This window comes from Palaemon carinicauda, chromosome 36, assembly GCF_036898095.1.
Source record: "Palaemon carinicauda isolate YSFRI2023 chromosome 36, ASM3689809v2, whole genome shotgun sequence".
In the NCBI taxonomy this organism is placed as follows: Eukaryota; Metazoa; Arthropoda; class Malacostraca; order Decapoda; family Palaemonidae; genus Palaemon; species Palaemon carinicauda.
Window position 1 is genome coordinate 67,553,319 of NC_090760.1, and position 15,000 is coordinate 67,568,318.

The following is a 15,000-nucleotide window of genomic DNA, read 5'->3' on the forward strand; positions in this document are numbered from 1 at the left end:
CATTTATATACATACATAAAACCTACGTATACAACTGTATGAATACTAAAATATATATATGAAAACAAATATACACAAATGTATTGTTTATAGTATACACTCTGTACTATTCCCAACAATATTCACACTATTACCGACAACTAGTCAAAATATTCAATTTAACCAGGAACTATTTTTTTCACCAGACAGAATAAAAAAAGGGGGGGGGAGGGAGGGGAACAGTCAGGACAGAAGTGAAAAATTGGAAAGTCATTAAATTTTGGTCGAAACATCCGGTCGCATTTTAACAGTCCCCAGAACATTTCTCAACGAGGTCGTTAGCGCTCGTTAGGTGGACTAATTAACACGGTAAAGCAGCTCTCTAATTAATCCTTATTTTGTTAACTCGAACCGAAGAAAGTTTATTACATCAAGTGGGGAAGTTTAGGAGTAGAATTCAGGAGTCATTTCAATCGTTAGCTTAGTCTCATTGTCTTCTTTTTTTAATTATTTAATTTGGTGTAATTCCTAATTCTTGGTCCATTACATGGTGTAATTTGAAAGGCTTTGTCTCTATCTGGTGACAGGGAGAATTTGAAACATGTTTCTTTTATTCTCTAAATTGGTTGACTTTCGTGGACAGAGGTTTCGAGTACGTAAGTAATTCAAGTCGTAGACTTTTTTTTATTTTTTATATTTATAGGAAAAGTCAAAAGAAAGGAGGTTCCCTAAACATAGGCCTAGAGTGATGTAGAGATAGTAGAACATAAGAAAAGAATAAAAAAAAAAAAGATTAATATGAAAATTGGGAGAGTAGTGAATACATACAATATGAAAATACTTTTAAAAATATTAAGATTTGTATTTGATTAAGTAACTAAAAATTCAAATTTTATTTTTGTTCTTGGTTCTTACAAGAATAATCAGTGTGAAAGGTGGTTTGGACGACATAGAAAAGAACAAAAGAATAATGAAGAAAAAAATTGGAATGAGAAAATTAGGAGCAGAGTGAAGGAATTAAATTATTATAGAAATAGTTTTAAAAACATTATAATTTGCATCTGAAAAAAAAACTAAAAATTAAAACTTTATAAGATATGTGTATAGTTGTGATTCCACAAGGAAATAATGAATCAAAAGAAAGAAAAACTAAACATTTACACACACACACATATATATATATACATATATATATATATATATATATATATATATATATATATATATATATATATGTATGTATGTATATATATATGTGTGTATGTATAAATATATATATATATATATATATATATATATGTATATATATATATATATATATATATATATATGTAAACAAATATATATATATATATATATATATATATATGTATATATATAGATTAAAGAACCATATAAAAATGTCGACGCTATATACTGTAACACTTACATCGAAAGTACAGATTCTATATAACATCAATATATCGAAAACAAAGCATAGGCTACATATAACCCATACCTAGAAAACAAAGTCTTGCGTACATAAAGATTACATAGCCAATATGGCCTAATCTACATAATTTTATTCGCTTTATTTCATATTCAATATTTTAAGATATAAGTATGTGAAAGACATTGAAAATCGCTTTTATTATATATTATATACATGTTAAATACTTATTCTGTTTATATACTATATATATACATATATATACATATATATGTATATATATGCATATATATACATATATACATGTATATATATGCATATATATACATATATATATATATTTATATATATATATATATATGTATATATATGCATATGCACATATGATTTTATACATATGAATTATGACGGTATACGAATATATATATATATATATATATATATATATATATTTAAATTCTATATAAACATGAATTTATATATATATATATATATACATATATATATATATATATATATATATATATATATATATATATATATATATATATATACAGGTACACACACAGTCATATGCATGTTTTTTGTGACCCCAAAAGCTTAATTTTTAAATGAAAAAAAAAATCTGTAATTTCATTCTATATTTCCATATAAAATCTTCTGTGGTACAGGAATTCCTAGTACAACTCGCTCTGAAGAAGTGCACCCAGTCACAGCCTTACCGCGTGGCGAGTTCCTGCGTAGAGCCCCGCCCACTGCATCTATCATATCTTCGTACGTTATTCATTTGGTTACTCGCTACGAAGTAAGGGTGTGGCAAGGTGTGTCTTCCTTTAGTTGTTTTTTTTGCTGAGATGTTACATGGATTAGGCTACACCAAAATGCCCAAATATTTCGGTATAATAAATTTTGATTAGAAAGAACCAAATCATTATGAATAGCTCGTGGCTTTGTTAAAATTATTCTTTACATTAAAAAAAAAGAAACATATATACATATACTGTAGATATCATATACTGTATCCACACACAAACACACAGACACACACACACACACACACACACACATATATATATATATATATATATATATATATATATATATATATATATATATATATGGGAAGCTAAAATTCGGTCCCTTCAGAGCCCCGAGAATGCAGAAAATAGAGATTTAGAGACAGAGAGGAAGAGAAGCCTTAAGAGTGATGAGAAGAAAAAAGAGAAAAGCTTTCAACAAAGAGCTAGAAGAGATTGATAAAGACAGAAAGGAGGAACGAATACGACGGCATCATGAAGGTATACAGAGAATAAGAAAGGTATACCAAGCAAGACTAAACATGGGTAAGGAAGAAAATGGGAGTAATATTAACAAATGAAAATAGGGTAATGGAAAGATAGAGGACATATTTTGAGGAATTCTTAAATTGCCCAGGACCTGACAACCCAATAGAACCAGTAATCTTCTTTGGTCCTAAATTAGAAATAAAAATTCCGATGATGATATGAGAAGTACAATTAAAAGGTTAAAGAATAATAAAATCCCAGGAATAGACAATATTCCAGCTGAAATATGGAACTATTGTGGGGATATCCTGGAGGAAAAGCTGCATGACCTCATAACAATAATATGAAGGGAGGAAATAACACAAGATAGATGGGAGGGAGGGATAATGATACAACTACATAAGGTGGACAAACTAATATGTAGTTATTATAGAGGAATAAATTCACTTGTTACTGCTTACAAGATTTCGACCATCATTATACATGAAAAAATAAGATCACATGAAGAGAACATTATTGTTGAGTATCAAGCTGGTTTTAGGAAGGGAAGGTCAACAACAGATCAGCTTTTCACGATACGGCAGATCACTAAAAATTTCTGAGACTCAAGCCTGCTACCGAAATACGAAAAGCTATCATCACCAATAGATATAAAGATCGGGCTAAAGCAGGGATGTATATTGTTACCCTTGTAGTTCAATATCATGATGAAAAAGGGGCAAGAACGATCACAAGCAGACCAGAGGGGATAAAATATAGGGAAGTGACCGTTAACTGCCTAGGGTATGCAAATGATATAGATATAGTGATGGAAGATCTGAGAGATACGGAAAGATTAACCAATATCTTCAGATGAACGGCAGAGAGAATAGGGCTAGAAATAAATCAAGACAAAACAAGAGTCATGGAAATAGCTAAAAGACAAGAGATGGATGGAAACGTCAACATCAATGGAATGGAAATTGAAGTGGTAGAAGGCTTTAAATATTTGGCAATGAAAATAGCTAGAGATGGAAATATGAAAGCGGAAATAAATGAAAGAATTGGAGATGCAAACAGATGTATCTATAGTTTGATAATACTTCTCGCAAGAAGATCAATATCAGAAAAGACAAAATTGGGAGTGTATGATACAATAATACAGCCCATTCTGGTCTATGGATGTGAAGCATGGTCATTGACAGATGAGCAAAAAAAAAAAAAAAAAAAAAAAAAAAGTTTTTCAGAATAAAGTATTAAGAGCCATAGTGGTACCGATATAAGACCAAAAAAAGACACGAATGGAGGAGGAGACATAACTGGGAGTTGAGAGAGCTGACAAAACAACCACATGTAAGTCGATTTGTTAAGGGAAGAAGAATACAATGGGCAGGGCATGTTGCCAGAATGGAGGAGGAAAGAATGCCAAGAAGGGTCGATTTGTTAAGGCAAGAAGAATGCAATGGGCAGGGCATGCAGCCAGAATGGAGGAGGAAAGAATGCCAAGAAGGGTCGATTTGTTAAGGCAAGAAGAATGCAATGGGCAGGGCATGCAGCCAGAATGGAGGAGGAAAGAATGCCAAGAAGGGTCGATTTGTTAAGGCAAGAAGAATGCAATGGGCAGGGCATGCTGCAAGAATGGAGGAGGAAAGAATGCCAAGAAGGGTTGATTTGTTAAGGCAAGAAGAATGCAATGGGCAGGGCATGCTGCAAGAATGGAGGAGGAAAGAATGCCAAGAAGGGTCGATTTGGTAAGACAAGAAGAATGCAATGGGCAGGGCATGCTGCAAGAATGGAGGAGGAAAGAATGCCAAGAAGGGTCGATTTGGTAAGACAAGAAGAATGCAATGGGCAGGGCATGCTGCAAGAATGAAGGAGGAAAGTATGCCAAGAAGGGTCTTCTTGGCACATGTAGATGAACCAACGTAGACCCCCTGGACGACCAAGAAAAGATTGGAGGAGGTGTTTAGAGAAGGATTTACAGCAGGAGGTTTTGAACCCGAGAGATAGGATGACTGTGGCACAGGACAGAAGAGATTGGAATAATCTATCAAGAGTAGTCATGGGTCAACAAGTAGCCCCAAGACCAGTGGAGTAAGAGTAAGTATATATATATATATAATATATATATATATATATATATATATATATATATATATATATATATATACAGTATATATATAGATATATACATATATATATATATATATATATATATATATATATACATATATATATATATATATATATATATGTGTGTGTGTGTGTACATATATATGCATATAAATATATATATATATATATATATATATATATATATATATATATATATATAATGTATATATCTATATATATAAGTATATATACATATATATAAATAAATACATACATATATATATAATATATATATATATATATATATATATATATATATCGATATATATGTATATAAATATATATGAAATGTATATATACATATATATAAATATTTATATATAGACATATATTTATATATATATATATGTATATATATATATAAAATATATATGAAAAGTATACAGTATATACATATATATATATATATATATATATATATATATATATAGAAACACGTTTAAATGTGCAAAAAATTTATCATTAATCGAATGCCAAGTCCCAAACCTACCAATTAGCTACGATGGTGAAGATGGGTTGATTTCAATTCTAAGTACAGAAAACCTGAATTTGACAGGTATATGTATAGAAGAATTGTCATTGACTTTTATCTTTCTTCGTGGCGGAATGGTATGGTCACTGGCATACAGATATCCTGGCGAGGGTTCAAATCCCCGCCGGTCCGATATCATAGTCTTTGGGCGGTTCCGCCTTGGGCTCAGATCCCGAGGTCGTTAAGAGAATCCAGACTTTAATGTATCAATATATATGGCTTATTTGAAATATGAGAGAAACACGTTTAAATGTGCAAAAAATTTATCATATATATATGTATATATACACATATACTATAGTTAAATTTCATATATATCCAGTGCGGATATATATAAAAATCTTCTGATGTAAGTAAAATGTACAAAGAAAAGAAATATGAACTCTTGTTTATACCGAAAACTTTAAAACCCAAAAATGATTCTCTAGATTTTTTCTGAACATGCACCAAAATTCGAATAAACCGAAACCGGTTAACCGTCACTTCTAGTAGTCTCTGAAATTAACAAAACAAAGAACTATCGCATCAATCATGACTCTTTAGGAGGATAAAATTAATAGTATTCACTGTCTCAGGATTACTTTAATGATATTCATAATAAAAAAATAACAATTATAAATAATAAAAATTGTGTATATATATATGTATATATATACACACACAAAATGCTTCTCTCTATCTATATATATTTGACAAATGCATAAAAGTTAATCTATTGGACTAACGTCTCTCTCTCTCTCTCTCTCTCTCTCTCTCTCTCTCTCTCTCTCTCTCTCTCTCTCTCTCTCTCTCTGTATATAAAAATATAAATATATATATATATATATATATATATATATATATATATATATATATATACTGTATATATAAATATATATATATGGATATATATTTATATATATACTGTATATATATAAATACATATATATATATATATATATATATATATATATATATATAAATATATTTATATATATGTATATATTTATGTATATACTCTATCTATCTATCTATCTATCTATCTATCTATCTATATATATATATATATATATATATATATATATATATACCAGAAAAATGGTAAATATGTACTATTCATTTGTGTAAACCTTTAAAGAAAACGGGTTGACTTCGTAGACGGGAAACTGTAAAAAACACACCCAACCAAACACAAATCCTCATTATTGGATAATCAAGGAAATGCAGCTTTTGTTCAGATAGCCCAACGAAACAAATGGCGTTCATGATGGATTCTGCGGACTTCGAAGTCGTTAGAATCCTGCATGATAATGGAAGAGGTTGGGAAGTAGGAGAGATGGGAGGGGGGCACGAGGGAGGGGGTAATGGCATGTGTTTGGGTGGCGAGGTGGGGGAGAATATTGCCATAAAGCATAACAATGTCGGCCTCGGTTTGGATGGCACGGTTGGACCGCCTGTGTAGGGGGAGGGGAGACGGTTTTGGTTAGTAGTCTTTGTATCTCTTACCCGTAATGAGCAATTGGGGGTAGGGAAGGGTTTCAGGGGGGAAGGGGGTATATAGCGTAATGAAAACCGTCATTTAGCCATCGTAATGACGGCTATCACAAGATTCATTTGGGTCTTTCTGGAGTGCTGCCGATGTACATAGCCAGGCTTTCCTCTCTTTCACTCTCTATCTATCTACCTACCTCTCCATATTCACCCCAATGACAAACTAAAACTCCCTCTTTCACTTCCTCTATCTATCTATCCTTCTCTCCATTTTCGCGCCAAACGACTGACCAAAACTAGCGCGAAAATTCGCCCCCGATCAAGCTTTTCCCGCGCGCGCCTCAATACGTGATGGCGGGTGCTTGCCAACCATATCCACGATTTATACACCGAAACTAAAACAACAGAGCTTCCATTGCCTTCCCAAATGCTTCGCCCCAAAAACGAAACACAATAAATTCTGCAGGAAACAAGATGAATGCGGCCGGGACCGAGCGAGGATATGTCCTTAAAGGGGCTTGATAATAGTATGGCTGGCCGGACGTTGCGCGCCAAATCTAGCCTATTGTGGAGGGTATAAAGTATCCCCTGAACCTCAGGTGAGAGGGAATTAGCGATATGGCCGTGTTGCTGCTGCTGCTCGCTCCTATTTTCCCCATCTCGAATATTCCGAATAAAACAGCGAGGGAAACTTATTTTTGCCCCTTTTTTAAAAAAAGGGGACGTTTATCCCGAAAGGCCATGAGGGGAAAACAATGGGCGAAATTTGAAAGAAGAAGATGAACGAATCTTTTATTTTTATGCCTGAAATTTTGCACCGGCACATTTTCGCTTCTGGCCAACGTTTCACAAAGCGATATTTCACGTAAGTAGAATTCAGGAAATGTAATGCAGGTTTTGCTCCAAAGATATCTAATTTCAAATATGGTCTAATTGCTAGTTTAGTCCCCTATTTCTGACGATAGATTTGATCACAGTTGTCCTTTTTAGATTAGTGCATGCAGCCACAACTGTCCTTAAAGGCGAATTTGTTATTCTTTCGGTGATGTAAAATGTTTTAAAGGAATTTCCATATTTGGTAAAAGCGATTTTTTTTTTAAATTTTGCATTTTTATAAGATTCAATAATGATAATAACAATCGGGTCTTGTGTGTTCAGTAGTAACCTATCCTAAGAAGTAAGAGAGCCCGGGTTCAACTACTGGGGGAGGGGTGTCCCACTCTGCCGCTTCAACCTAAGTATTGAATTATGTACTTAGCAGTTAACAAGCTATGGTGGTCGCCACTAATGCTAAAAGAAAGGAGTTCATAAGATATTTTGGGGACAAACAGAAATAGGCAAATGAAAATTTGCCTTCAATTTAACTGATGGTAGACCATATTAATCTTTTTTGAATGAGTTACCTGTGCACTGACTCGCAGGGATGCCCTTTTAGCTCGGAAAAGTTTCCTACTAAGCTGATTGGTTGGACAAAATAATTCTAACCAATCAGCTATTAGGCAACTTTTCCGAGCTAAAAGGACACCCCTGGAAGTAAGTGCAAATGCGCCTCATTTAAAAAAAATTGAGTATAGTGGAATCAACTGGGACTCGAAATTTGTTGGTCCTGAGTTCAAGCTACCCACCAAGTATGATTGTCTGGTCTTCCTTGGTCATAGCTTGGGTAGATAAGAGATGCAAAGGGACCTATGGTCTTCTGGAAGCAAATGCTATAAAGAGGATAGTGAACCTAAGTAGCTAAATAGGAAATAAACAAGAGTACGAAGCTACTTCGACCATAAGTGTACATGTGTGGTCTCATAAATTGTATGGCAATGCATACACGTTTCCTTTGCCTTTGCAGCTCATGAGCTACCTCAAATCCTATTAATTCACTTACAAAGGCAACAGTATATAAAGATCTTTAATACATCGGTTCTATGAAGACCACAACTGACATGATCACCTCAATAACACGTATTGAACGAGTATTAATTCTCATCTGCTATGGAAGAATTGTTTCTTTCAGGATGATTATTGATTTAAGGAGAGCAAATAAAGAAAAGATATAAGTCCTTTTTTTTTGTAGAATTTGTGTGGCTTATGTTTTCTAATCAATAGAGCAATGAATAGACAAACAAGGCTCTTGAATAAGTCCTCAGGAAGCTGAGAATAAAACATCAACAGAACATTTTGCGCTGTGTAAGACCCGACATTTTGGTGGTATTTGGAAACCTTTCTCAGCCAAAGGCTGCAATATTTCGGGTGCAGTACTCTGATGATTTTCCGTGTTTCGTACTTATAGACTTTGTGCACAAGTGAGAGAGTATAAGGGATTAAATATTGTACAATTTATAGCTCATGAATGAGTTACAGAATGTGACATTCTGTTAATAATAATAATAATAATAATAATAATAATAATATTATCATTAATGCTGCTAATAATTAAAAATTACATTAACAACAACAATAATAAGTTAATCATAGTTAGAAGGTTGGCCAGTGCACCTGCCACCCGTTGGGATACTACCGCTAGAGAGTTATGGGGTCTTTTGACTGGCCAGACAGTACTACATCGGATCCTTCTCTCTGGTTACGGCTCATTTTCCCTTTGCCTACACACACAGCGAATAGTCCGGCCTATTCTATACACTTTCTTCTCGGTCCTCGCACACCTAACAACATTGAGATTGGAAAACAATTCTTTTTCACCCAAGGGGTTACTGCACTGTAACTGTTCAGTGGCTACTTTCCTCTTGTTAAGGGTAGAAGAGACTCTTTAGCTATGGTAAGCAGCTCTTCTAGGAGAAGGACACTCCAAAATCAAACCATTGTTCTCTAGTCTTGGGTAGTGCCATAGCCTTTATACCATGGTCTTCCACTGTCTTGGGTTAGAGTTCTCTTGCTTGAGGGTACACTCGGGCACACCACTATTCTATCTAATTTCTCTTCCTCTTGTTTTGATAAAGTTTTTATAGTTTATATATGAATTTTTTATTTTAATGCTGTTACTGTTCTTAGAATATTTTATTTTTCCTTGTTTCCTTTCCTAAATGGGCTATTTTCCCTGTTGGAGCCATCTTGCTTTTCCATCTAGGGTTGTAGCTTAGCAAGTAATAATAATAATAATAATAATAATAACACAAGAAACACTGATAAAATAAAAATGCATGGAAGATATACAGGATAAGCAAACAATGCAAGCTGGGCTCGTATACACATATACTGATTTTATCTGTTCTTATCTTTGCATGACTGTACTGCACATGTCGTAAGTTCCCACCTTCGTCTTTGAAAAAACTAATCTTATCAATATTATCATTATCATACCAAATAAACTTATATACGAAACGTGCATGAAATAACAAATTAATCTATACGGAATATAATCTGCCCTGTATATTAAAGAGCAAGTGTTTGAGTATGTATGTATATGTGTGTATGTATGTATATGTGTATATATATATATATATATATATATATACGTGTGTGTGTATATATATATATATATATATATATACGTGTGTGTGTGTATATATATATATAATTATATATATATATATATATATATATATATATATATATATTTACATATATATATATATATATATATATATATATATATATCCTGCCACACTCAGAGAGGAGTGGGAGTAGTCCTACTCCGATGAGAAGTGGTACCCTGACAGGTACACTCGGAAACCATGCTCTCCCACAGATTGCCAAACAAGCAGGTTGTAGTTAGGAAAGGGGGAGGGGGTGGGAAGGCTTGAATCTGTATTTACGCGTGTTTGTATGCATTATTATTATTATTATTATTATTATTATTATTATTATTATTATTGTTATTATTATAATTTTTAATTGCTAAGCTACAATCCTAGTTGGAAAAGCAGAATGCTATAAGCCCAAGGGCTCCAACAGGGAAAAGAGCCCAAATAAAGAAAAACTACAAGAAGTTTAAGATCAATAATAATAAAATAAATCTTCAATATAAAAACTATAAAAACTTGAATATAACAAGTTGATAAAAACTTTAAGAAAAGAAAAGTAAGAAACAAGATGGAATAATGTGCCCGAGTGTACTCTTAAGCAAGAGATCTTTAACCTAAGACGTCTTTTTAGACGGTTCGAATAGACTAGTTACTACAAAAAAAAAAAAAAAAAAAAAAAGTAGTTAAAACTGAACTTATAGCAGAGCGATAAAAGATGATATTACACATAGAAATTCCTTTGTCAAATCGACCAGTACAGAATATAATACATAAACATGAAAACTTACATGCCCTGATATTTTTCCCTTTAATAAAGGAAAAAAAATACATAATTTAGTATCCATCAACTGTTGAAGACCATCAAGTTAACTACTTTTCACAATATGTTAAAGCTAAAGTAAACTTATAGCGGAATGATAAAAAAAACCGATATCGCTCAGATAAAAGATGATATCACTTACAAGCTGATTACTTTTCACAAAATTCTTAAAACTCAAGTTAACTTATAGCGGAGTGATAAAAAAACAATATCGCTCAGATAAAAAAATTATATCACTTAAAAGTTCACTATTTTTCACCAAATGTAATCTTAAGTAAACTTGCAGTGGATAGATAAAAAACGATATCTTCAGATAAAAGATGATATCACTTATAGGTTGACTACTTCCCACAAAATGTTAAAACTCAAGTAAACTTATAGCAGAGTGATAAAAAAACGATATCGCTCAGATAAATAATTATATCACTTAAAAGTTCACTACTTTTAACAGAATGCTAAAACTAAAGTAAACTTATAGCGAAGTGATATAAAAATGATATCACTCAGATAAAAGATAATATCACTTATAAGTTAACTACTTTTCACAAAATTTTTAAAACTAAAGTAAACCTATAGCGGAGTGATATAAAAAAAAAACAATATCGCTCTCAGATAAAAGACGATATCGCTCAGATAAAAGATGATATCACTTATAGGTTGACTACATTTCACAAAATTCTTAAAACTAAAGTAAACTTATAGCGGGGTGATATAAAAAAAACGATATCGCTCTCAGATAAAAGACGATATCGCTCATATGAACTCCTTCGTCAAAGTCCACCTCTTAGCTTTACGTCGTCCTGCTGGATTAATCGACAGTGGAGGCCAGAGACAGGTGTCAAGATGAAAGTTTTATCTCCCTGATGCACGAGTACGCGCTGACAGAAACTCCGAAAGGTTTAGCCACAATAGATCTGGAAGCTGGCGTGTATATTCAAGCAGATAATTGGTTGTCAACGTGTAGAAAGAGACTGGAAGACAACCCCGGGTCCTCTTAAAAAAAAGAAGACTTTCTTTGCAGACTCGAGAGAAATGGCTGATGAAATTTTGACTTGTGGCCGAAAGAGCAGTGAAATCTATGAGGGTCCGACGAGGGAATCTCATCCTTTGGGATAACGTTTGAAAAGAGGGACTGAATGGAAGGAATTTTATTTTATTCGGTCATGTCAGTATAAAAAAGTGATGTGATTACCTCTGAGACAAACGCTCACACATCTAAATAGATGGATACTAAAGAATATGAAAGTACATCCATGAATGAATGTGCGCATAAATATGCACCACATACATAAATGAATGTATGAAAACAAACAAACGTTTACATCTATATATATATATATATATATATATATATATATATTATACATATATATATATATATATATATACGAATGTATATATATATACATATATAAATTTGTGATGATACTCTCTCTCTCTCTCTCTCTCTCTCTCTCTCTCTCTCTCTCTCTCTCTCTCTCTCTCTCTCTCTCTCTCTTATATATATATATATATATATATATATATATATATATATATATATATATATATATATATAAACTGAAGACGATTTTGACAAAAAGATATCATGCTTTTAGGAGAGAGAGAGAGAGAGAGAGAGAGAGAGAGAGAGAGAGAGAGAGAGAGAGAGAGAGAGAGAGAGAGAGAGAGAGAGAACGTACGGGGGTGAGATTCTTAGCATTCCTGTAGAAGGCGCTGAAGGAACTGCTGCAGATACTGGTATGAAGGACTCCTAGCAGCCATTCACTTTACCAAGGGGACATTCCTTAACAATCCTTCTCAAAGTTATAAGGAGCTGAACGAAGAAGAAGAAGAAGAAGAAGAAGAAGAAGAAGAAGAAGAAGAAGTAGGAGATAAAGATCAAGGCGACGAAAATGAAGAGGAGAAGAAAATGATAATGAAGAAGTAGGCGGAGATTGATTGATTGATTTGAAGTTTCCTGGCATCCTGACATCTAAGGTCATTGATGCCGATACCACTTATTATAAATAAAGAATAAAAGAATATTCAATTATTATTATTATTACTATTATTATTATTATTATTATTATCATTATTATTATTATTATTATTATTATTATTATTATTATTATTATTATTATTATTATTATTATTATTACAAGCTAAGCTATAACCCTAGTTGGAAAAGCAAGATGCTATAAGCCCAGGGGCCCCAACAGGGAAAATAGCTCAATGAAGAAAGGAGACAAGGACATAAATAAACTACAAGAGAAGTAATAAGCAATCAAAATAAAATATCTCAAAATCATTAACAACATTAAATAAGATATTTCATATATAAACTACAAAATCTTAAAAAAAAAAAAAAAACAAGAGAAAGAGAAACAGGACAGAACAGCGTGCCCGAGTGTACCCTCAAGCAAGAGGACTCTAACCCAAGACAGTGGAAGGCCATGGTACAGAGGTTATGGCACTACCCAAGACTAGACAACTATGGTTCGATTTTGGAGTGTCCTTCTCTTAAAAGAGCTGCATACCATAGCTTAAGAGTCTTCTACCCTTAACACGAGGAAAGTAGCCCCTGAACAATTCCAGTGCAGTGGTTAACCCCTTGAACAAATAAGAATTGTTTGGTAATCTCAGTGTTGTCAGGTGTATGAAGACAGAAGAGAATATATAAAGAATAGGCCAGACTATTTGTATGTGTAGGCAAAGACAAAAGAAATCGTAACTAGAGAGGACCCAATGTAGTAATATCTGGCCAGTCAAAGGACGCAATAACTCTCTAGCGGTAGTATCTCAACTGGTGGCTGGTGCCCTAGTAAACCTTAAAAGCAAAGATATTATTATAAAAGTTAAAGGAGAACAAGAGGAATACAAAGAAGATAGAAAAGACAAAAAAGACGAAGACGAAGAAGAAGTAGGAGACAAATACGATCAAAACGAAGATGAAGAAGACGGAGAGGAGGAAGAAGATGATGATGATGAAGAAAAAGACGAAGATGAAGATGAAGAAGAAGAAAGAAGGAGGAAGAAGAAGAATAAGGAAAAAATAATGATGATGCAGGACAGATGAAAGATCTCTCCATTCACGTTCATTGCTTCATTCATAAGATTTTGAAACGGAGTAGAATAGAAACAGTCGTCTAATTGATCGTGTGGTAGGAAGGTCAATAGAAAGAAGGTAAAGAGCCAATGGAGAAACAGCTAAAACGAGGAGGGGCAGTCCTCCTAGTTAAAATTTGTAAATACACATATTTTTTAAAGAGATATTTTTATATGATTATTGTTGTGATAATGCTTTTGAAACTAAACTTAATATACTATATATGCTTCAATAATAATAATAATAATAATAATAATAATAATAATAATAATAATAACAAAAGCAATTAGAGATTTCAGACCTCTGCCAATGAATATAGACAACATATAACTAAACTCTACGGACATCACCTCCCACTTTTCATATTCTGACTGTCCAGTAAATGGAAAAGTGTAATGCCGATCCAGAATCGTGATCTTGATCCGTATAACCTACAAAATTTCATGGTTTCTTCCGATGCATAATATCTATCTATTGTTAAAATAAGGTGATAATTCAATGTCAATTTGTTTTGATGTAATCTTTAAAATTTTGAAAAATGCAAATCCAAATCTAAAATCCAGATCTGGATCATCTCTAAAATGTAACGGGGTCATCCATGACCTAAGATCTATCTGTGATGATGATTTCGTCAAAATCCGTTGAGTAGTTTTGAAGCAATACTGTTCACAGACACAGAAAAATAAATAAATAAATAAATTGATTCGAAAACATAACCTCGTTGGTAGAGGTAATAATCTCCCCTATAATATATATATATATATAT

The 15,000-nt window shown here is 32.7% G+C and overlaps 2 protein-coding genes across 2 annotated transcripts in view; both read left to right on the forward strand.

Moving 5' to 3' along the window:
* LOC137628868 (uncharacterized) overlaps positions 1–15,000 on the forward strand; it is a 354,967-nt gene that overhangs the window by 275,447 nt on the left and 64,520 nt on the right. The gene's annotated exons all lie outside the window — the stretch shown is intronic.
* LOC137628671 (acidic leucine-rich nuclear phosphoprotein 32 family member B-like) lies at positions 12,010–14,204 on the forward strand. The gene is made up of 3 exons (XM_068359825.1): positions 12,010–12,095; positions 12,953–13,072; positions 13,964–14,204. The coding sequence occupies exons 1-3, from the start codon at positions 12,010–12,012 to the stop codon at positions 14,202–14,204; spliced, it is 447 nt and encodes a 148-aa protein (XP_068215926.1).